We start from the raw sequence: 24,799 nt of genomic DNA on the forward strand, positions 1-24,799 counted from the left end.
GGCAACTAATCTCCTGTCAAATTGCATAATAATTATTTATCCTTAAATAGCCCAATAAAAGAATCAGATGTTTGTTTGATATTTGAAGTAATTGTTGCATTAGTTACATTTATTATACCTGTGATTTCTGCTTTGTTGTATATACTGCAATAGTTTGTGAATGCAAGCTAAAATACTATTTTCTAGTAACTTAATTGAAGCAATACAGTATTGTATCTTACAAGATGCTCCTGAATCCAGCCCGTGATTTTCAAGTCTTTGTTTACTCCAAATATATAGTACAAGTTTAATAAATCTAATTTTTAAATAAAATTTAGATAGAAAACTTGTTCAAATATAAATATATATTATAAATAAATAAATTTAAAGTTAAAGCATGTAGATTTTTTTCAGAGTATAGACATTGATAAAGAAGAAATCAATTTAGAAAGCTTTGAAGATACCACTATTGAATTATTACCTAGTCGGATTCCTAACGATCATGCTCGTTATCATGTATTTAGATTTCCACACAATTATGAAGGCGATCATATCATAAGTATAGGTATGTATGATATGTATGAAATTTGGCAAAATTAAGAAGACATTGATTTGTTTAATATCTTTGTTTTAGTGTTTGTTTATTCCATACCCGGATATAATTGTCCAGTTAAAGAAAGGATGCTATATTCAAGTTGTAAGAGTCAATTAATTGAGATTATTGAAGGCAAGATTGGGATTGAAATTGCAAAAAGGGTATGTTTATGAATAAGAATTTTGCTAATTGATCTTATGTTAATTAAAAGTTCTACAAGAATATGCTAGTGGTATGATTAAAATCTTGTTACTTTAGAAAATTTTTCTTTATCAAGTATTCTCATGGGTTTTCTTTTTACAAAATTCTGTTTCTTAATTTATTAAAGATGAAAAATTAGTAGTTATATATATAGTATATTACTGCTCATTAAGGTGAGGTTATCAGGATTTTAATTGATATCTTAAATACCATTTTGAACAGTTTTGGATTGATAATTATGATGAAATTTTTAAAAATGCTCTGAACATTTGGAATAACCTAAATCTTACTCACAATTTTAAGATACATCATGATTGATAACAAGCAAATACTAAATAATACATATACACCATCAAATTTCCAGCAACTGATGATCTGGCACCTTTTTCAATCCAAAGAAAATTACAAGAGGGAATGAAATTCCTATGGCAATCAGACAAATTTACTGGATGGCCACAGATTGCATTGTATGTAGGATACACTTATTTACATTATTTACTTGTTGGTCATGATATCACAGTTTTGTGATATTCTTAGTTTATACATCTGCAATTTTCAAATTGCAGATCTATAAACTCCCATTGGAATCTGTCTGTCTGTCCAATCTCAAGAACACAGTTAGATAGATGAAAGTCAAGACCAGATATTGAAACATTTGGAGCAGAAGGACTTAATTATATATGAACTTCCAATCTGGATCAGAAGTAATGTGATTATAATTCAAAAATTTTCTCCAGAGTGAGTTAGATAGATGACCAGTATGACTATTTTTATCAGGAAAAGCATGATGTACAGAGGCATGACACTATTAAAAGCAAGAGCATATATTTTAAATTAATTAATTAATTAAATAAATTTAAAAATATTAAAAATTGCAGCCTGGAATTGTGACAATGTTTTTGCTTAAATTTAAAACTAACTGTGGCTTCTAAGATAAATGACGGTGTCGGTAATGGAGTCAAACTAATATTGATATTTATTTAAGTTTCTAGTAGTTCATAGTGTACTTTAGACCAGGGATGGGCAACCCATGGCTTGCATTAATATTTTTTGTGGCCCGCATCACATAAAATTTGAATAAATATATCAATTTCTCAACCTAAGGAAGGATGCAGCAAAAATTCAAACATTATTTTCTACAACTTATTTTACCACAATGAATTTAGTGAAAATTAAAACAAGAAAACCAGCTAACAGACACATCAAAATTAATTTAAAACTAGCAGTGACTAATATTTAACCAAATATTTCCAATATATTACGTTTACAATAGTTCCATAAGCTAAATTAAGTATACATATGCTAATTTATAATTATATATGAATAAATAATTGTGATTTACTGACATTATTTTCCTCTTTTCTCTTGTATGCAGCCTGTGTTAGTTCAAAAGTTTTGAAATGCGCCCCTTACATAGAAAAAGGTTGCCCATCCCTGCTTTAGACATTTGGGTGGTATATAATTAGTGAGTTAGTAGTAGTATGGTGAAGTTGATAAATAAATGTTTAGACTCTGGCAAATTTGAAATGTGAGACTCCAATTTTTCCTTTTTTTAATTAAAATGTCATACTTTGATTTCTTTTAGAAGAAAGAATACTATTAGATATCTTAATATTTTTGTCTAAAATTTATCTGTAAAAAGTTGTATTACAATTTATGGTAAGAATCAAAAAATGGATGTAATGAATATATATCTTGGGAAAACTTGCAAGCACACAAAGAAACATGCATCTAAATCAGCCAAAAGAATTCCACTTTAATTAGATAATTATCAAAAATTGATTAAATGTAGGTTTTTTTTCTTTAAAATGATTTAAATTTTTTTTTCACTTTATTGTATTTAATAAATTGGTCTGAAAAAAGTTCTCCCACTCTGGCTACTACGAGAATAGTTAATTTCCTACCAATGGTTGACTAGACTCAAGTATATAATAGAATTTTAAAATATTAATTTTGGAAAAAACATCATTCATCTTGAACTGATGTGTAGTCATATCCCAATAACTTAAGTTGGTGAATAATAAGCTGGAATAATACTGTTAATTACATTTTGCAGTTTTCTCTTCCTGTTTTAGTCTGTTGCAGTTAGATTCTGATCTTGGTTTTGTTTTTTCATATTGTGTTTCTATTGACTGTTTTAAGATGAAATTGTTATAGAAGCAATAATAAATAGTCATAAATAACTCGTAACCAATAGAAAGACAGTGAAAACATTAATTAGTCAAAGAAAAACATCTGATATGTAAAAACAAATATTGTGCCAAGTAAAAATTGATATCTGAAATGAAAGTCAACTTTTTTTCTTGGGAAGTTTCTGCTTTGGCACTTTACAAAAAATACCATAAACTTTTTATTGTCTCTGCACTTTGTGTTCTTGCTTTAATAAATGATAAAATTTTCAAGAACCAATTTCAAAAGCATTGTTTTTATCACATTGAAAGCTGACCAGACATTGAGTGTTCCAGACTGCTGTGGTGAAGGGTTCTGAATCAAATTTCAATTGACTCCTGCAAAAAATTTTCTATCTAGAATCCACTGGTGCGTCATTCTCCATCCCACACTCTTGCTACACCAGTGGCTAAGTGGATTTTATCCTTAAATGCTGGTAATTGACTTGGATTTATGCTTGAACTGACATCTAACTTGCAAAATTTTCTGGGTTTTTCTTTGTCAATAACATCTGAATAGGGGGCTAATTTTCCTTAAAATACTTTCCAGAAGGCACATTCCTCAATTGACAGATTGCCTTCATGTTATGTTGCTAGTACTAAAACCAATCAATCAATACACTTATACATTGAAAAATAGTTTTGCTTTGAGTGGTTCATATGCTACTTAGTTTTTTTTTCTCATAGTATGTGCATGTATGAGCTTTTCAAATAAATAAATAAATAATAATAAAATATAAAGATTAAAGTATATTTTATAAATGCAAAGTCAGTCAAAAATTACAAATGTTGTAACATGATGTTTCATAATTTTTGGTTGGATAATAGCAAAAACATACCAAGCCTGGTATACATTACATAGAGTGTACAGCTCTCTAGCCAATATGAATATATTCATTTGAATTAATAAAAGCTATTTTCTGAAAGTATAGTGCACACTGCATGCAATATGCATAAAAATTTGGTGTGAAATGCTCTTTATAGAGGAAATTCTTTTTGATATCTAAGTTTATTGAAGTGTGTGTTTTCTAAGAAATTTCAAAAAAAATGTGAAAAATATCTTTTAATTAGTATCTAATACTAATTAAAAGGTATTTTTCGCATTTTACCAACAATAAAATTTCAGTTAAGATTCACCAGTCAAAAAAATTTTATCAACTCCTCAACATTGGTTAGGGGTATGTTGATGAATTATTATGATGAACGATCACAGTTGGTCCAGCAAAATGCTTAATTCAATAAGGCTTCGGAACTGAGGGTGTCTAAAAGTCTGTGATATACTTGTAGTATTTGCTTCATATTTACAAAGATCATGTATTTTATTCATTCATTCATTCTCATGACATCCTCTTTACAGAGGGTTGCAGTTGGTGGACATTTCTTCTCCACTCTTCATGGTTGTAGGCTTTTCCCAAGCTTGATCCAATTTATTTTTTGATGTTTTGCCATGTTAGCCTAGGTCTTTCCTTTCTTCATCTGCCCTTTACCATTCCTTGGACTGCAATTTTCATCAGTTCCCCTGAGGATCCTCTTATTATATGCTGACCATCAAGTTTCTTTCCATTCCAAATCTACTCATAACCTCCTCATTGGTTATTCTGTCTAGCCAACTAATTCTTTCCATTCTTGTAAGATAGCACATCTCAAAAGAATTTTCTTATTAACTGCCTCTTGGTTTATTGTCCATGATTTGGAGTACTTAAAACAATGATTTGGTAGACTTAAAACAATGATTTGGAGTGTGGCTACATACAGATGTATGTAGCCACACTCCAAATCATTGTTTTAAGTATTTTTAGTTTCAATTTTTTGCATACACTTCTAGCTCTTAATACTGAGGATATTTGTGCAAAAGCAGCTTTAGCCTTTTTATTCTGTTTTTAGTTTCATAATTACATCTGTTATCCTCAGTTATCCAACTTCCTAGGTACTCAAACATTTTTACCTTTTTCTATTTTCTTTTCATCCAACATAATCTTTAGATCTTTATTTTCTTTTCTTGAGATTATCATAAGTTTTGTATTGTTCACATTTATTTTTATTTGGTATCTTTCTTTTCCCACTTTTCTCAATTTATTTAGAATTTTCTGTAACCCTTCAGTGTTACATAGCAGAGCAATGTCATTAGCATACCTAATATTATTGATATGTCCATTAATGTTTACATTTTCGAACGCTTTGATGAAATCAAAGTGTTTGAAAGCCTATAATGTAACAAACTTGTATACTTGAGAGGAAGCTGAAAGCATGCTATGATTTTTATTTTCCCGGCTGTTATGTATAACAGAGAGAAAGTATGGTGATTGGTCAAAAAAATGACTTCTGCAGATTTTTACATTTTTGGACTTGGGATCTTGAAACATTGAGAAATTCAAAAAAAAAAATTGGGAGTTTCTTCTTTATGTATGGATGTTAGTGTGGGGGGGGGCACAAATTTGTTCACCCTTTTTGAAGCTTAATAAATAACTCCTGTACTTTTTGTCAAAAATTTCTGAAATTTTGCAGGGAGGTTTGTTTATTTGTGAGGTTGATGGTATTAAATTTTGGTGATTAAAGGTCAAGGAGGTGGGGAGATAGTGTGTATCTTCAGTAGGGTCAGACTTAATGACAATTTTACTCTTTATCAGCATTTACAATGTTTTATAAAATCCATCCCCCTCAAAATTAAACTTTTTGCCATTTTATAATAGTTGAAAATATAAAAAGATTTTTAATAAAACGTTATAACAGATAGCTCCACTAAATGTTGCCAGGAAAGCAGTTAAGCAACTCATTACTGGATTTTTGTGTTTGGTGCTCATCACCCTCCAATCAAAGTTGGTTTTTGCACATCAACACAAAACGATTTATGGCTCTAGATGGGATTCTAAGTTTTTTGATACGCTACTTATATGCTAAAACTTTCTCTTGGTACTTAGTGCACTACTATCTTCATGATTTTTTTTAATACACTGAAACTTCCCTAACTTCAAGCTCCAAGCAGCAAGAAAAAAACCTTCTTACAGTTACAGATAGTTTAAGTTAGAGAACAATTGAGTAAAAAATGCCTGTTCTTGAATATGTTTGTATTTTTACCTTTCTTGCATTATATAAAGAATCTTTGATAGTTTTTCTTTTTTTTAAACAGTCCTTGTAACTACTATGCATATGTAGCTAGAATTATTTATAAGATTATCAGCACAAAACCTTTCTCACTAATTTCTAGCCTTATTAACAGGAGTACAAGAAAGGTTTTGTGCTGATAATCTTAGTCCTTGTAACACATTTCAGCAAAACATTCAATATAACTAATAGAAATGAACAATTTTGCAAGTACTGTACATCTTGTTGAGATAAAGTGAGAGGACATCTTGCTTTGGACTGGAACATTGCCTGAAAAATGGTGTTGGAGGGTAGATACCACTGACTGTCTGAAAATTTTATGGAAATCCAATAATTAAAGTCACTTTAGATAGAATAAATCAAAAATTTGAGTCTGAAGTTAAAATTAACTTAAATTGTTGTTGGGGGTCCATGAAATACTTCAACTTGGAGAAAATTTGAGTTAAGAAATTAAATAAGTATGACGTACTTGAACCTATAACCGATGTGTATCAAATAATCTTTCAACGACGAACGTTTTCATAACCCCTTCTGGGCTCTTCTTCAGGTGAAACAGCTGGATCAAACACCAAAAACAAAATTTGAATCTTTTGTTTGAAAATTTGAATTATTTCGTCACGTTCAAACATATCACGTGACGAAATAAGCGAACGATTCAAACTCGACAGAGTTTGTATTTATTCAAATTTTGTTTTTGGTGTTTGATCCAGCTGTTTCACCTGAAGAAGAGCCCAGAAGGGGTTATGAAAATGTTTGTCGTTGAAAGATTATTCGATACACATCGGTTATAGGTTCAAGTACGTCATATTTATTTTATGCAATCCGGTGTGCAGTAGATGTTATATAAGAAATTAAAGTTGGAGGCATTAAATACCTATGCTGTTCCATTGAAACCTGCTGAGTAATTCAAGTTTTACTGTAATTAGATTGGATGTAATTAGCATGGTCCCACTAAACAGAATTAAAGTTAAGATTTCCTTGTTATTAAACTTGCCTAGCCATAGCTAACTGCTCCTTTTGAAATACTGTGTTGAACTGATCTTGTGATCAGTTCAGCAGAGTGTTGTGTTCTTGATGTGCTCACAATACTCAAAGCTTGAGGTAGTCACAATAGGCTTGACTCACCAAGCATAAACACACCTTGACTTAATATTACTCCTTGACAATAAGCTGCTTTTTTTAACAACATTAACAACAGAACTTTTTGTTTTGAAATACAGTAAGACCCCATTTAACATGGGGTCTTACTGTATTCCTAGGTGACAAAGTGCTAAATGAAACAGCATTAAACTTAAAGTTATTTTTATATTAATTTCATAATGATATATACTAAATAACACACAAACACATGCACACAGAACTGAAAAGTTCATTTTTTGTGATGGTCCTGGCTCTTCTGAAATTCTTGTTTTTGAGATAGTCATGTAGTTTCATTTTGTTGCTTTTCCCCCTTAAGCAAATGTTGATAGCAGAAGATTGCATCCAAAATGCCTAGTCTTGTTTTTGCACTCCTTTCAAAATCTGGATCATTTGCTACAGTTTGATCAACAATTTTGATTATCATTACAAAACTTTTACTAAGGAAATCTGTAGAGAAATTCTTTGGGTTTTTCATTTTTACAATCACTATTTTCCAGTTCTAACACATTCCTTCTTCTGCCAGTTCTTGAAGGTCTCTTTGGTAAGGTTCTCACCAGAAACCTGCAGTAACTCCTCAATATCCTGCATGTCTACTTCTCCTAATCCTGCTGTATTGATTAGGTTAAGTTTGGTCAACCTAACAATACAGCGATAGGCTCTTCTCGTTAAAAATCTTGGATACCTTCATCCATAACTTCTTCCACACTTCGTTCATGCTTTTATCAGTTAATTCTTGCCAAGTGAAGTCAATATTGCCTATGGCATCAGTCATGTTATATTTTTTACAAACAAACATAGATTTAAGGAAAGTAGTGCTACGAAGAATTGCCACCTTTTGCTGATTGGTTTGTGTTTGGGATAATCATATGTACAAATCAATGAAATGCCACAATAATTTGAATTGGTGTAAATTTTGAGTGTTTTTTTAGGCTTCTAGCAGACTGCTATATCAAATCAATGTTAAGTGGGGTCTTACTGTATTTGTATTTTATGAATAAAGTAATAGAATTAAAATTTTTGAAGAGTGAATAACTAAAATTAATCTATAAAAAAGTAGATTAATTTTAGTTAAATTCATATTCAAGTAGGAAATTTTGGAATTTTTATGTAATAAGATAATTTTGTAAATTAAGTTCATAACCCAAATGTATATATAGGTATCATTAGGAGTTTGTTTTTTAAGGTTTATGAATAAATTTAAATAATTGTTTATTAATAGATTGAAATTGATGATGCATCTGAACTGACCAAAGAATTTCTAATAGATGAAATCCATCCAAAGAAGAATATATTTCGTCAAAAATTTGCAAAGCCAAAGGGTCCTAGCAATCGAGGAGCAAGGCGTCTCATATGTACGCAAACAGAAAATGAACAGACGTGAAGATAAATGGTTGATGCAATAAAAAAATATTTGATAACACAGAGAAAACAAATCAACATTCCAATAACAAAATTGGTTACAGTTAACACTATTCAATTTTTATTACTCTATTACAAATGCTTAAATAATTCTAATTGTTTTTTAAAGAAAAATGTAACAAAGTTTCATAAATGAAAGTTTATAAAAATGACTGTAAATAATTTTTGCACAATTTGTATAATATTAGTTATTCTATGATAAATTATAATTACTGGTTAAATGTTATACTTTCCAGTTAAGTCAAAATATATGCAAAATTATTATTATATATACATAATTGTTTTTGATTGTTTACTTTTTCAATTTTTTTGAGTATTTTGGGATATATATTTTTCTAATCTATAATAATAAGTTAATTTGTTAAAAGATTATATATATATATATATGCAAATTTCTATTGATATTTGTATTTAAAATACTTTTGAAATTTTATGATTTTAAAGAAAAAACAATGATGTAGAAAGAATTGTTCAATTGAATATTATGAAATAAAAATGGTTAAAGTGTTCAAAGTTTTGTAATTTAAGGTTGTATAGGGTACTTCAAAAAGTTAATATTTATAAGAAGGTGCACAGTCACAGTGGCAGGGATAATAGAGCCACATTTTTTGAAAATCTGCAATTGGGTCAAAACTTTTTGCATGTGGTGGAGAGCTATGCAGAAGACATTATCAGTACAAATCCAGCATAACAAGTTACTTCTATAGTTGTGTTGGTAGTTGGTCAGGAATTTGTGCCGTAGTGAACGTTTGGCTCTGGCATAAATGTTTCAAATGATGACTTCGTTCCTGCTACTGAATGCAAAAACTGATAGTGAAGATGTGTCAATGAGGAAAAGTCCTTGAAAAGGAAATTGTTCATTTGATAAAAATATTTTTATTCTTTTTAGTCATTACAAAGTAAAACATTTCAATTGTAACTCAATAGGTTTCGGTGATCGAGTAAGAAAAAATGTAGATGCTATAATTACTATGTCTTCACTATCTACCACATTAGAGAATGTCATGTCTTAGCAATTGGTAAAGATGGAACAAAACAGACAACCATAGAACCAGGCTGCACCACAGATAAATTTTTTCTACAAAATATTACATGTGAAATACCAAGTCCTATAGGATATTCAAAAAGATATATGACAGCATAGGCAGTGCCTAATAACTACTCATAGATGATTGCATATCCATTGTCAACTTGGAAATAAAGATTGTAAAATGTCATTACAAGAAATAGATTTTTTTTTAATATTGTATGCTCAAGGAACTTATGGAGCTAAATACTTAGAACTGGATAACTTATGGTCACAAATTTTGGGCACTCTTAATTTTGCAGAAACTCTCAAAATCAATTTTGTGAAATGTGTTTTATGGTTTGATCATTTGGATCAGTTTGCTTGATCTGAAAGACTTCAGAATGAAAAAACTTTCTAATATCACCAGTGTAACTCATTTATCAAAAACTGTATACAATTTTATATACTACTAGCTTACCCGTCGCGCATTGCTGCGATCTCAGAAGAAACGAAATTCAAGCAAACTCGTTATAATAAAATTCAATTTACATTTTATCATTTTTATTGAAACTTATTATTATATTATTATTATTAATTTTCATCGGGAAAACATTTCAAAGTGTTGTTTCAATTCTATTTATTTATTGGAGTACTCGTAGATACACGATATTTTTTGTTTTTCCGTCTGGTGCNTTTTCATCGGGAAAACATTTCAAAGTGTTGTTTCAATTCTATTTATTTATTGGAGTACTCGTAGATACACGATATTTTTTGTTTTTCCGTCTGGTGCGTACACGAATAAATCAGGTTTTCCAATGCGTGATCTGGCCACACAGTTGTCCATGTGAGAAGCACGGATTCTCCAAGTATAGCCCACACACTTGCAGCAATTGTCAGAAGTGCGATATTCCCCATTTTTATATATTTTTTAAAATCCTTTACAATTTTAATTATTTAATTGCTCCTTTCTTTCTTGGCATGTTATGAAATTTCTGATAGTTGGATAATAAACCATTTTATTGTAATTTGTCTTTTTAAATTATTTTGAGTTGATATTAAAATTTGGAAAAGGGGTGATCCCTAGATCGGTAAAATAGGCGAATTTCCTCCTACAACTTCGGGGTTTCTGGACAAACAAAAAACCCACTGAGGAGGGTGAGACCTTGACGATGGTTCCGTGGCTTCCTACAGAATTTATATTCTGTGACTGACATCACCCGGCAGAACAATTTGAAGATATAATTGAATTTTTTATGTTTTAGTTTTGAAAATGTTCTTTAGCCTTAAGAATATTAATTTCTTAAGAAGCTTCATAAACCATCCAATATCTTACATGTTTAATATAGGAAATACAGAAAAGACGAAAAATCATTTTTCTTTTCTGTATTTCGCATTGTAACAAGATAAATAAATAAATCCATATTAGTGATGTAACCAATATTCAGTTACTATTCGGTATTCGGCCTATTTTTCACTATTCGGCCGAATACCTAAAAACAGTAAGTAACAAAAACACAGTAAATTAATCATTTTGGTATTCAAGTTTAATGTTATCGGGTTAGTGTTGTTTGTTTATATTTATTTATAACTTATAACATGCACAAAATGAAGAAAATATTATTAGTCACATGTATTCACAATTTATAATTAAAAAGATCAGCACACGTACACGCCTATTCCTTCGAGAATCGTCGCACACATGTGAGGGTCTGACCCAGCCTATCCTTTTTAAGCGCTCGTCTTTGCTCTTTCCTTTCTCTTTCCTCCATCTCTCTAGTCCACGTATGCCTATTCATACATCATAATACGCGCTCACGATACTTTCGATTCGTCACTTTTCCGTCGTAGTTTTTCCATTTTATAATTACGTGACAGCCTAGTGATGACGGAGAAAAGAGACAGACAGGACGTCGGTATATGTCACAGTTATGATTTCACAGATTCGAGACAGCTTGGTAGCTCGAACGGCCCCAGGCATTCGCCCGTGCACGCTAAGTGACTTTCATTACAAGCATTTAGCTTTCCGAAGTCTATGACGACAATTGTGTGGCATTGACTGCCGCGAATTTCGCGCCAATAAGCTGTCTCGACTTGTTTGATTATGTTATCAACTCAATTTCATATTTATTTTCACATTTCACTTTGTGGTTCTTCTCTGTTCTTTTTCCGTTAGTTACACGTCTAGGTCATTTCATTGTTATCCATATCTGATATCATTTATCACATACTGCCATGACGCTCTTGTCTGTCCGCTACAACTGTCAAGAATTAACGCGATTGGTGAAGCGTAGTGACACACACACACACACACACAATCTTTTATTTAGGTACATATAAAACGTACATTTCCGGTACCGCATAGGCATAACCAGATTAGTTATATTTGTAACTATATTTAACAATTATTTAATAACAATCACGAGTTTTTAATTAAAGTTTTCAATTAAAGTTTAGGATTATTCTAGAATAAAGATGAAGACATTATTAATTAGTAAAATAGTTTGTGATATAACAATATTATAAATTATTTGTGACATTTCTTTTCGTATCAATAAATATTAATATTTATATATACATATATAAGTTTTCTAACAATGTCTTTAAGTATTTAAATAACATATATATGTGAGGTGAAACATAGTTATTTAGTTAACAAAATATAAACAATTTTTTTTTTTAANTGCAAATTTTCCATGATCAGTGAAGAATTGTGTTAATAAGTGTGTAGGTTGTATCCAATGATATTTGTATATGTCCTTTATAATTGGGAAGAACTTGTACGTAGTTTTCTCTTTGTATGTATTCCATTTCTGCTGCCATTTATACAAAACATCATTCCATAAAAGTTTTTTAGCTGTCTGTAAACTAATTTTGTTGTATGATATCGTTAAATTTTGGTCATTAGTGGCCGACTTAGCCAATTCATCCGCTCTTTCATTCCCGATAGTTCCTTCGTGTGCTCTGGTCCACATGAAACTATAATTGTTTTTAGAGGCAGTTATTTGTTCTTTAATTTTTGTAGAAATTGGATTTAATTTGGTGCTTTTAATTATTGCTAAAGCAGATGCACTATCGCTTATAATGATGATGTTTTTGAGTTTGTATTCTCTGTTTGTCCACACAATGGCCTCCAGAATTGCAATCATCTCAGCCTGGAAGATTGTGGATAATTCACCCAATTTAAATGTTTGATGATATATTTCAGTGTTGTCAGAAAAAACAACAAAAGCGCACCCAACTTTGTTTTCAATTTTTGAACCATCGGTATAGATTATGATATCTTGATAAGAAATATTCTCTTCAATTTTTATAGGTTGGGTACTGGGATTTTGACTCATTCGATATGGTGTTGGGGTTTCTAATTCTGATGCGGTGTTGGGGTTTCTAATTCTGATGCCAGAATATTGCAATCATTAGTCGATATATCTTTGCCCCATTTTAAATTGAAAATACGACTATAATATTCTATATGTAATTCAATTGGAGGTTTTTTTGCCAGTACTTGTAGAGCCGCATTTGGAGCAGTTCTATAGGCCTTAGTAAGAAGGATGGTGGCTTTTCTTTGTGCAGAAGTCAGTTTTCTTTTTGGATGTATTTTAGAAGAAGCCCATCCCCATGATCCACAAGCATATGTTATTATGGGGATAAAGAGTTGGTTGTATATTGTATCTAGTGCATTAAAAGTAAGGCCCCAGGTATTATGGGCAACTCTAGAAAAAGCTTGNCTTTGCCCCATTTTAAATTGAAAATACGACTATAATATTCTATATGTAATTCAATTGGAGGTTTTTTTGCCAGTACTTGTAGAGCCGCATTTGGAGCAGTTCTATAGGCCTTAGTAAGAAGGATGGTGGCTTTTCTTTGTGCAGAAGTCAGTTTTCTTTTTGGATGTATTTTAGAAGAAGCCCAGTTCATATACAGCTAAATATACAGTTCAGAGTTGTAAAACGCCAGCAATAAACGCGCAGAATTATTAACAAAAGCCGAAGATCAACAATGGAAAACTTTATGCTTGTTGCCGTCAATCTATAATGCAACAGATCCGAGCCACTTTGCTCGGCGGGGGAGGGTTTCACGGGACAACTGCCTGCTCGTTGGGCGGATCCGGCGCCCTGCGCTGAACCCGCAGTCGGTCGATTACATCCGGATTTAAGATACGGATTCCGGTTCCGCCCTGCAGGCCACTTTGGGAGCAGGGCCGCTCTCCGGGTCATATCCCGTTGTTGAGCCGCCCTACGGGCCCCCTTTGGGATTTTCGCTTTATCGGCGGCCCTGGGGCCCACTGGGACGTCCCGTTGGAAGAACCCCTTCGACCACAAATAAACCAAAAATAGATATAAACACACAAACGATGCACCGGACTGTGTCCCAGTCCGACGGTCAATTTTTTTTTTTACACATACACACGCTTCTGGCACTTGTCAACCAATTTTTTTGGTCGACAACGACGTAACCCCTTTCCAACCCCCTAAAATCCCCATTTTTATTGTAAAAATCGTCATTTAACCTTCAACAATGCAAACGACAATGTATATCGTAACAATGATAACAATTGCTTAACGACAATAAAAAGACTAAATTGATTCTCCTATTCCACTCAAATATATTTATTTATTTTTTCATTTTCGTGGCCAAATTATGCAAATATTATTACCGTGGACTTCCTTCTTTCACCATTTCTATGAAACCTTACTCTACTCGTTACATCTAAGTACTAAAACCTTATATAAAGTTTTTTATATAGCAGCGTTGACTGAAAATTGTATATACATTTTTCGCATAACACACACGGCATTTATAATTTAGGTATCCCGAAATATTACAGGACATTTTTCATTAACATGCTACTATTAAACAAAATGGAAACTCTATAAAGTTATTGAAAAAGACTTGAAAAGCAAAATGCGTGGTTCGTCAAGAAGTGCTTCGCTTCTCAAACAGTTTTAGGATATTTTAAACTTTCCTATAGTTTATAAAAATTTTCGTTATCTTAATATAACTTATACTGTATATTGATTGTGGTGATTATTTTTCTATCGCCTACTTCTTTTAGACTGTGTTTCGGCAATTGCGATTCTACTAACCGCGCATTTTACTTGTATTCTGAATAGGCAATATTTTTCTCTCCGATGTTAGCTAGGTATGGATTATATAGTACGATGGAAAAGTGTCTCCGCAGCGTGGTCACCACTAAGTGGCTGGGCTGATTTTCCGACATTATAATTTACTTTGTGTCTTTGGACGCGCCATGTCGTTATTTCGTTGGTGGAAGCGCCTGTCGTTTCCACGCCCAGTGCGGACGAACTTGAAATCCCACTGTGTCTATTAAATCTTAGAACAATAAGATTTACGTTGATTTTTTTTTATTTCTTTATAGGTAGATAATGGCTTTGAGTAAAGGCTCTTTCTCACTTATGGAAAAATCCGTAAAACGAATTTTGAGAAATTTTTCTTTTCCGTACTATCAAACCAGTGCAGAAAATCGTATCGAGCAACTTCTAACTTTTCATTTACAGAATACGGAAAAGGATTTTCTCGCTCCGATAGCAATCAGATAGAGATTGAAGACATTACCATGCGTGGTCTCGCCTGCGTAATAAAGAGTTTCGAAAGAATATAGAATTTGAAGCAAAAGAGCAATCGGGATTTTGTGGAATCGTCTATAGAAGAGATTAAAAAATATTCTCATCCATTGACACATAGACATGCCAACTAAATGCTACAATAGCGTTTTCCTCCATCTTGACCGTATCGGCTGTGATGTCATTACAATAATAGGCAATATCAGATTGCTTAATGGCGGTTCTTTTGCGTCTCCGTAACTACGGGAGTACGCTGCTGTTTGTAGACATTTAGGAACGACGGTGAAAGAAAGATGACGGCGCCAGTAGTAGGTTATCGATAGTATCGTGATGGAATGGTCTATAATTTTAAAATATGCGTTTTTAGAGGCAAAAGAAGGGGGTCCCAATTGCAAAATTTAAGCATAAAATGGATTATCTTGCCGACATAACATTCAAAGTAGCCACGAAGAAAATTAGAATGCGGCTATCATTTGAAAAAAATTCGAGAAGGCACTTATATCACCGCTTGTACTAACTTGCGCTTTCATAACTCCTGAATTATTTTCATTATAAAACCACATAATGGACCCCGAAACGAAACTATCTGAGCCATGGAGAACGCCATGTTGCATTCCACCGTAAACTACTACTACAAGTGGCCGATTTTTCCGTCCGACCGGAATGTAGGAACGCGTTCTGCAGGAATTTTTAAACGAATGCCGCTCGTGCGGAGTTATGCGGAGGAATAAAAAAACGTACTCATAGGGCGTTTTTTTTACTCTTTCCGTCCTGTGGGCACTCAGAGGGCCTTTTTTTTGTGGGGACTAAGAGGGTTCGGCCCACAATGGGGCGATCGTGTGGTGAGGGACGGAGCCCGACATATCCGAAAGGACCACCCTCCGAAAAATTCCTGGGGATTCCTTGAGCCGTATGGATTGGATTCCGGGTGGGAGACGTTTTAAAGGGCATGATCTTTATTTTAAGTGACCCAATATTATGTTTAAATAGAACACTATTTTGAAATTTGTGAGTTTATTGAAACATTTTTATTCATTATAACATCTGAAATACTAAAATAATTAATAAATATATGTATTTTTATATTGTTTTATTAATTTGATCATCAAAAATATTCAAAAAACATTATTAATACACATTAAGATATCAAAATATAAAGGTGTCGCTACTAGCACTTATGAAAGAATCATGGCGTCGTACATGTGAGTTATATAGAGAAGTGAAAATTATTGTTTAACTTATAACTAATCTATTATATAAAGATGATGAAGTGTTCGAGGTACCTGTTATCCTGGAATTTGTATTTAAGTATTAGAAACGTTCATATTTATATTCCTCAATCATATAAATTTTTGAAAAACAGCCATAATGTTAATTTCTCTAAATCTTTCTCAAAATTATTAAATCAAGGACGAATGTTATGTAATTATACAGATTTGACGAGGTCACCAAAAGAAGATCTAACGGAAAATGAATGCATTGATTATAGTGATTTTTCAAGCCTTGCCATCACCGAGGATGTTGAAAAACAGATAAAATTAATTCTGATGGAATATGAAATCTATAAGCAAAGTGGAGAGAAAATGCCTTCAACAATTCAGTTAGAAGATATGAAAGAGTTATTAAATCACCCTGTAGAACGAGCCAGAAGAAGATATTTCCATTATCTTTTCAAAAGAGAAAAGGCCAAATTAGCAGAAAAAAGAAGAAAAGAAAGAAGAAAATTAGAACGTGAACAAAATAAATTAGTAAAGTCAGGACCAAAAAATACTTTTTTCCTATTAATCAGAAAAACATCAATGCTGAAATTTTATAATACTAGACAAGCAGATGCAGTAATGTTTGGCAGTTCACTTGTTATTGATATGGCATATGATGAATATATGGCTAAAAGAGAATTAATTAATTGTGTTGATCAGCTTTCAATGGCATATGGATCAAATAAAATTAATAGAGAACCATTTAACCTTTATTTTTGCAATTTGCACAAAGATAATGCATTAATTCCTTATTTAAATAATGCCATACCCCACATTAATAAGAATAATTGTCTAATAACTTCGACTGAGAAAAGTTATTTAGATATTTTTCCTAAAGAACGTATTGTTTATCTAACACCAAATTCTCCTAATGTGCTTCAAAAATTTGATCATGATTCTGTTTATGTAATTGGAGGATTTGTGGATAAGGTCAATGCTAAGCCATTATCATTAGCCAAAGCAAAACGAGAAGGCTTGAAAACAGCCAAGTTACCATTAGATCAACATTTACATTGGGGAGAAGGATGCAAATCACTGACTATAAATCAAGTTATAGATATTTTGCTGGAAGTAAAAGCTTCCAACAATTGGAATAAAGCATTTGAATTTGTTCCCAATAGAAAAATACGTAAAATAGATCCTGAAGAAATTCAACATCAAACAGTAACGAAGAAGAAAAAACAGACTATTTTTAATATGAAAACTATACTTGCTGATTAGATAATTGTAATGAAAGTTCATTTTAAATAAATTATAAATGTATATTTTGATATTAAGTTGTTTTGAGTGATGTATAGATTATAATTATAGTCAAGTTCTAGTCCTGACTTAGATATACCACGTAAGTGAAAATATTGTTTTAAAAATTGTCAGGTTATAATTAGACTAATGAAATAATTATAAAATTACAAATAAGTGAATTATTATATACAGTATTAGAAAGTTTAATAATTAGTAAATTTGAATCAGTTAAATTTGATATGTAGCAAAGTTACCAGAGATTCAAATCTACAATCATCTAAATCAGTTTCTTAATGGGGCCATGGCCCACTGGGGGTCTATAAAAAGTTTTCCGGGGGCCGCCAAATTATGCAAAATTTCCTTCAGAATGTGATAAAAAGAAAATTGATGTATAACCGAATATCATATTGAAAAGTGAAATAAGAAAGATAAAGTTTTCGTATTTATTTATTTCTACATACAACTTTGTTAGTACAGAAGAAATAAATGCAAATATGCTACTTACACCACAGTATTCTTTTATTCCAAAGTAATTCAAAGAAACTATTAATGCTTGGAATTTTAAAAATGATTAGGAAAAATAGTAGGCTTAGTAGTAGGCTTTGAAAATTTAAATGTTTTTGCAAAAGATATGCAAAATCTTTACGATAAGTTATGGGTGTTTTAGTTTAGTTTAGTTTTAGCATCGACTTTGGATTGAATAATAGTTTATTTTATATTTTGTTAAAAATTAATGAGTTTTTATGTATACCGCCCCCTTCGCTACAAAATTCCGATTCTGAGGGACAAAGCTAATGCCAAATTCGTACTGCATTGAATAGACTAAAGACTAGTATAATATTATTTGTTTAATTATTGTATGATATAATGAATAAAATATCTAATTATTCTTAATATAATGTTTTACTATATCGCTCAGAAAATTGTTTTTCGCCCCCAAAATATAAATTGTTACTAATCACCCCCTGAACATGGAAAAACGCCCACATGGGGGTGATATTGCCCCCCGTTGAGAAACACTGGTCTATATGAACCCATGATGGAATGGGGAGAGAAAAGCTATCCTTTTTACAGTGTTTTTTTAAAATATGGTAGCATTGGATTATATGTTATAAGGGGGGTTTTTTCTTACAAAGAATCTAATCAATCTGTAATTTGAACTTATTGGTTTTACACACAATTATAATTTTAAAGAAAAAAACATTTTAATGTGAAAAACCATTTGTTTTTCTACGTGGATTTAAATTCTTTTGAAAGATAATTTTATAGTTCTAAATATATATTAGTAATTTTGTACATTTTCAGAGGAAAAAAACTCACAAATAATATACATGGGGAAGAAGTATTAAGATAAAATTTCAATTAGATTTGTTAAGGAATAGCAAAAATGTATAACTTTACTATCACATGGCAATTATGCAGGTTTGTTTAATGTGATGTGCTGTACATTATGAAGGAAGTGAAAAATATGATTTAATAAAAAGAAAAAAAAAGATAAATTTTATTATAAATTAAAAATTAAATACTTAAAAAATGTATTTAGTAAATTTTTTTCTTACAGAACATATAATCAAGATATAGTACTGTATCTGAATAATAGCTATTTTCAAAATATAACTTTTTATTCACTCTGATATTGAAATAAAAACATCAGGAAATTGAACCAAAATTATAGATTTCAAATATTAAATTCTCCAGTTATAAAAGTATTTTTAAGCCTATAAATATTAGTTTCTCACTATTACAACCACTTATATATACATGCCTGCCTTGATACTTCTGATCATCAAAATGTGGACTGATGGTACCTTAGATAGCCACAATTTTGGATTAAAGATTACAAATATAAAAAATATATATGGCATATTACTTTTAAGGTTCTTTTTATACCTTAGTAAATTTAATTATTTATAAGAACAATAATTTTTATATTAAATTACAATAACAATATAATACAATATATAGGAGACTAAACTGATATATAGGAGAATAAAAATACATACTGTATTTACATTTTAATATGAATGGTTTATTTCATATTGTAGTTAAATGATAAAAGGTAACAAGCAATTATTTATTGTGACATTTTCACAATACTGGGCTACAATTTTTAATCATATTTTAAATTTAAAATATAAGCTCTCCACCTCAAATTAATAGATTCTTATCCCTATACATCATATTTTTCTGTTAGCAATAGTCATGCCAGCCATCTGTATCAACTCCTGTATCTGTACCAACTCCTTTCAGGAAAAAATTTTTGAATTGGAATAACATGACTTCCAGTTTGTACCAGTGGTTCAAAATAGTTAATTGGAGCCTCCTGCCCCTAATCTCCATATCTGGTCTTTGCTTTCATCTATCTAACTCCATTCTCGAGATTAAGGAAAGACAGACGGACAATTGGATGGGTGGACAATAGTGGGAATTTACAGGTCTACAAATTTTTCAAATTGCAGCCCAATGATTAATTAACAACATAATGATGTAAAGGATAAGGATGATCTTCGATAAGAATGATGATAACATGAAGCTTCTTTTTTATAATATTGCAGGTTTAAAGAAAAAAATATTGTTTCCCTAATTTTTGGAATTTGATATATAAAATGGATGTAGTTTACATAGTGGAAACATGTCATATATCTTTAATAATTAAATCAATGTTTCCTTATGAATATAAAATTTATCATCAGTCAGCACATAGCAGTGAGGGACAGGAAGACCCAGCAGTGGTTTAATTGTCTGATTTAAGTTAGCCTTTAAAGGTAAACTAATATCTCAGACACAATTTGTACTGATTTTACAACTAGTTACTGAGGAGTTAACCAATATCCAGCTAATAGTATCTTTTATATTCTGCCTGACAATAATTATGATGATTTCAAGAATACTCTATTGCTCATAGAAAATTATTTGCTACCTGGAAGTAGCTTGATTTTATGCACAGACTTTAACACTAGAATGTGACTGATTATTTATCATGTTTTATTGATGACCAACAAATCATTTTGAGAGCTTCAAAAGATTAAACTGTTAATCAGAGGAAAAATTTTCTAATTTTTGTGAGGATAAGAATTTTGTTTAAATGGTTTATTGCCAAGAGATAAAGAAGGTAATTTTACCTACCATGCAATTAAGGGAAGCAGTGCAATTGATTTTGTGATAGTGTCATGAAAAATATATTGTAAGTGATTTACGTCTTTTATCTGAGACGCTCTGATCACTTACCTATCTTACTATTAGTGATTCCCTCAGTGTCATCTAGAGTTTCTGGGTGCATTTACTTTTTGCTAGCTTCCAAGCTTGCCAAGCAGACACCTAGCATCAAGCAGCTTGATATATTAGCATGCTCGTAAAAGTATACACTATAATGGTGGTTTCTGAATTAGTGTCAGCAGCTATTGCTATAATTTCCCAACTGCAGTCACAGATTCAGAATCTGAAGATGATGATTTGTTGTTAGAACATGCAATGTCTGCAGTTGAAGCTGAGATGGATGCATCTAGTGGCAAGCACAGCAAGATTGTTGAAAAAGTGAAAGGTTATGTGGATACTGATCGAAGGGCTTTCAGGAGCATTTTAGATTAAATAGAACAACTGTTGACATTTTGATTTCAAGACTAGTACCCTTAATTAATAAGAAGCATAATTCAAGAGGACAATGTCCATTGACAGTGGAGAAAAACATATTGTGCAGTCTCTACTTGTTATCAAATCAAGCTCCATTAGGTAAAGTACAGATCTATGTCATTAATTGGGATTTGTGTTAATAACATAAATTGTGGTTAAAATTAACAAACTATATTTTTTTGAATTTGAAGTAAACTATAAAGAATTTTTAAATGAAAGTTTAAGCATAACCTATTTATACTATAAAATAGAATTTAACAATGAATAACAAAGTTTCAAGGATAAATTTCTTTGATTAAATCAAATTTTGACTGTACATGATGCTCTCCTAATTTTCCACCAGAGGTCTGCAGATGTGTATAAATACAATGATTTGTACCTGAATGATATTGTGAAGAATTTTAATGCTGTATCATTGATGTCGGATACTCCAAGAAAAGGTTGAAGTCAATTGTATCAATATATTGTATGTATTTTTTAATGTCATTTTGCCAGTTTTTAAGTTGTTAACCATCTGTCTCTAGCTGGATTATTAATTATTCCAATATATAAAAAAGGTGATCTGTGACCCCAAAAATTATCAGCTTATATCTTTGGTTCCTGTAATTGGAAAATTATTTATGTCTTCATTAAATAAAAGACTAGAAAAGTGGATTCTTAATATACAGGGTCATTACAATTTAAGTTTCACTTTGAAATGGCCATAGAAGGAAAACTACTGGACATAATGTTATCAAACTTGGTAATAGTTACAGGAAGTCATGGGATTTTATTTTTCACAAAAAAATAGTTCAAAAACTCACCACCAGCAGGGAATGGTGCTGTATGCAATACTGTTAAACAAAATAAGACATGAAGTCATCAGTTGAAAATGTTTTTAATTGTTTCTAAAATGTATTACAAAGCATGTTTGGTAATATGGTCAATATGGTGTCCACCGTTTCCTGAAAGCAAGTAAAATTCCTCCTGATTTGGTAAGAGCTACTGTTGAGAACACAGTAATGTGATTTAACTTGCTTTCAGAAAATGGTGGATGCCACATTAAACATTCCACATTTTTTGTGAAAAATAAAATCCCATGACTTCCTGTAAACTATTATCAAGTTTGATAACATTCTGTCCAGTAGTTTCCTTTTATGGCCATTTCAAAGTGTAACTTTAATTATAATGATCCTGTATTTTGTGTCAAGAGCAAGCAATTTTCAACCTGGCTAATCTTGTCAAGATCAAATATTTGTATTAAATGGATTAGTATAATTAAAATTGCAGAAAAACAGAGGAAAACTTTATGCTGTTTTTGTGAATTTTAGATCTGTTTTTGACACTGTTAATCCCAAAGTTTTATGGTCTCTACTAGAAAAAATGGGCATAGATAGTTTCTTGGTAGATTGATATATAATCCAAAGCTACTGAAAGAGTAAAGATACTAGCTACAACAACTGATTCATTTGATATTGATATTGGAGTTTAGCAAGGTGAGATTCTGAGCCCACTGCTTTTAATCTGTATGTTAATGGATTGATAGTGTAACTTGCTAAATCTGAATTACCTGGGATTTCTCTCTCTGATGAAGTTAAGGTACATGTATTAATGTATTGATATTCCACAAATGTTGCAAAATAAAATTGCAATTCCGAAGGAATTTTGTTGTGACTATGCATTAATTATAAATGTTTTAAAAACTAAGACTAAAGTTATGGTATTTAAGAAGGGAGGTAGACTTTCACCCAGGGAGAGATGGCTTTTTAACAATGAGCCTTTACAACTCATTTCAAATTACTTATACTTATTTTATCTTTATTATTATATATTTTGTCTTATTTTTTTATATTATTCTCTCTTTTGAACAATTTTTACAGGCTAAAAATTATACTATACATATGACTAAAATGGCACTGGGTTCTACATAGCCTATTCTTTTAAGAGCTAATTCTGCTTCTTTTAAGAGCTAATTTTAAAATTAATTCTGCTTATACCTATATAAATTTATTTCACTCAATGATTTCAACTGTATTATTTTATGCTACTCCTTTATGAGCAATTACAGTAATACCCTGAACTTAAGCAATAGGTGGGACTGAGTGATAACTGCGTAAGTTGAATTTGCATAAGTCAGGGTATAATTTCACATATAAATATATACAAATAATTTTTAATTGGGGCCAGAGACTAAAGAAAACAATAATTTAGAAAAAAACGTTTAATAAAATCTTAGATAATACACATGTATAACAAATTAGGCCTATATTATTTTACAATTTTTCACATTTACTTGATTATTACGCCATAATTTTAACATTGTTTCCATCTCAGCGATAATTGAGCATTTTTCACAGCTTCAAGAATTTTTTCTTTACCTTTTATAATTGTTCTGACTGTCGATTCCGGTAGATCAAACTTCTTTGCCAATTCAGAAATTTTCATTTTTGTATTGAAGTCTAATAACGTTAACTTTACATTCCAAAGATAAAGTTTTTCTTTTCTTGTTTGATGCAGAAGAATCAGTTCTACTTCGTTTGGATGACATAGTAGAGTCTCTCAAGTCTCCGTAGATATAACAAACACAGAAATAAATAACACAAAATAAATTGTAGCTATATGTCGATTCCGCACAACACATCTGAACATGTAAGCTGAACAATAGTGTGGGGGTGTGAGTAATCAAGAGTTGCGTGGTGCTCAAGCAAAAGACGAATTGACAAGATTTGAAAATCATGTGACTCCGAGTTCATGTAAGTTGGAATAGTGTAAGTCGAGGTATTACTGTACTTATTATCATAAAATGGAAATCATTCTTGCTCTATATCTTCAAAAAATTTTAATGCTTTATAGTAAAATTCCAGTTTACATGCCACGTTTGGAGTTTGGTGTTTCTATAATATTGATAATAATAATAAAAGCAATATTTTTATTTTGGATTAGACTTTTGAAATTAGATGATAAAAGTTACGTTAAAATAGCATAAAACAGTCTACAAATTGTGTTCAATAATGGACAATTATACATAATTTGTCATTGGTGTTGAAAAATCTGTTAGATTAACATGATTTCTCTTTTCTATGGTTGTCTCAAAATCCTCATTTGATAGATGTTATCAAATGTTAATTATAAGTGTGTGTTGTGAACAAAGCCTACAAGAAGATTGGTAATTGTTGGAAATAAACAAACACTTTCAATTATAGTGTAGTATTAAAACAACTTTTGTATGTGAGGATTATTTGCCTATGGACATAAATTATGTAAAATGATTAATTTTGCAAATGACATGTGGTCAAAATTATATTTTGACATATAATAGTAGACTAATACAGTAGATCCCCCTATAAGACGGTAGATACGTTCCGTTCTTTATGAATCAATTTTGTAGGAATCATAGTTTACGGACTACGGCTGTTTGAAAGGTTTTCTTTCATAAAATTAATCGATTCTAGACTAATTCGACTCAACATTTCCAAAATACGTATATTTTTTTG

The 24,799-nt window shown here is 31.1% G+C and overlaps 3 protein-coding genes across 3 annotated transcripts; 2 read left to right on the plus strand and 1 right to left on the minus strand.

Annotated features, from left to right (window-relative positions):
- Positions 1-363: 363 nt before the first annotated feature.
- On the plus strand, positions 364-8,606 carry LOC111642033 (twinfilin-2-like; the record flags this gene model as incomplete). The annotated part of the gene is made up of 3 exons (XM_023388293.1): positions 364-544; positions 614-735; positions 8,405-8,606. Coding segments are annotated over 3 exons (465 nt in total), but the record flags the coding sequence as incomplete, so codon positions are not given.
- A 3,652-nt stretch (positions 8,607-12,258) lies between these two features.
- On the minus strand, positions 12,259-12,951 carry LOC111642036. The gene has a single exon (XM_023388299.1). It carries the CDS (start codon positions 12,949-12,951, stop codon positions 12,259-12,261), a length of 693 nt encoding a protein of 230 aa, XP_023244067.1.
- A 3,426-nt stretch (positions 12,952-16,377) lies between these two features.
- On the plus strand, positions 16,378-18,040 carry LOC111642034 (mitochondrial ribonuclease P protein 1-like). The gene has a single exon (XM_023388294.1). The coding sequence runs from the start codon at positions 16,458-16,460 to the stop codon at positions 17,673-17,675; it is 1,218 nt and encodes a 405-aa protein (XP_023244062.1). The 5' UTR covers positions 16,378-16,457; the 3' UTR covers positions 17,676-18,040.
- Positions 18,041-24,799: the final 6,759 nt, after the last annotated feature.

This window comes from Centruroides sculpturatus, unplaced genomic scaffold, assembly GCF_000671375.1.
Source record: "Centruroides sculpturatus isolate CEXI.00-Female unplaced genomic scaffold, Cexi_2.0 scaffold1557, whole genome shotgun sequence".
In the NCBI taxonomy this organism is placed as follows: Eukaryota; Metazoa; Arthropoda; class Arachnida; order Scorpiones; family Buthidae; genus Centruroides; species Centruroides sculpturatus.

Bases quoted from the DNA above. Each gene is read 5' to 3' on its own strand.
- LOC111642034 (XM_023388294.1), top strand. From the start codon at position 16,458: ATGATGAAGTGTTCGAGGTACCTGTTATCCTGGAATTTGTATTTAAGT.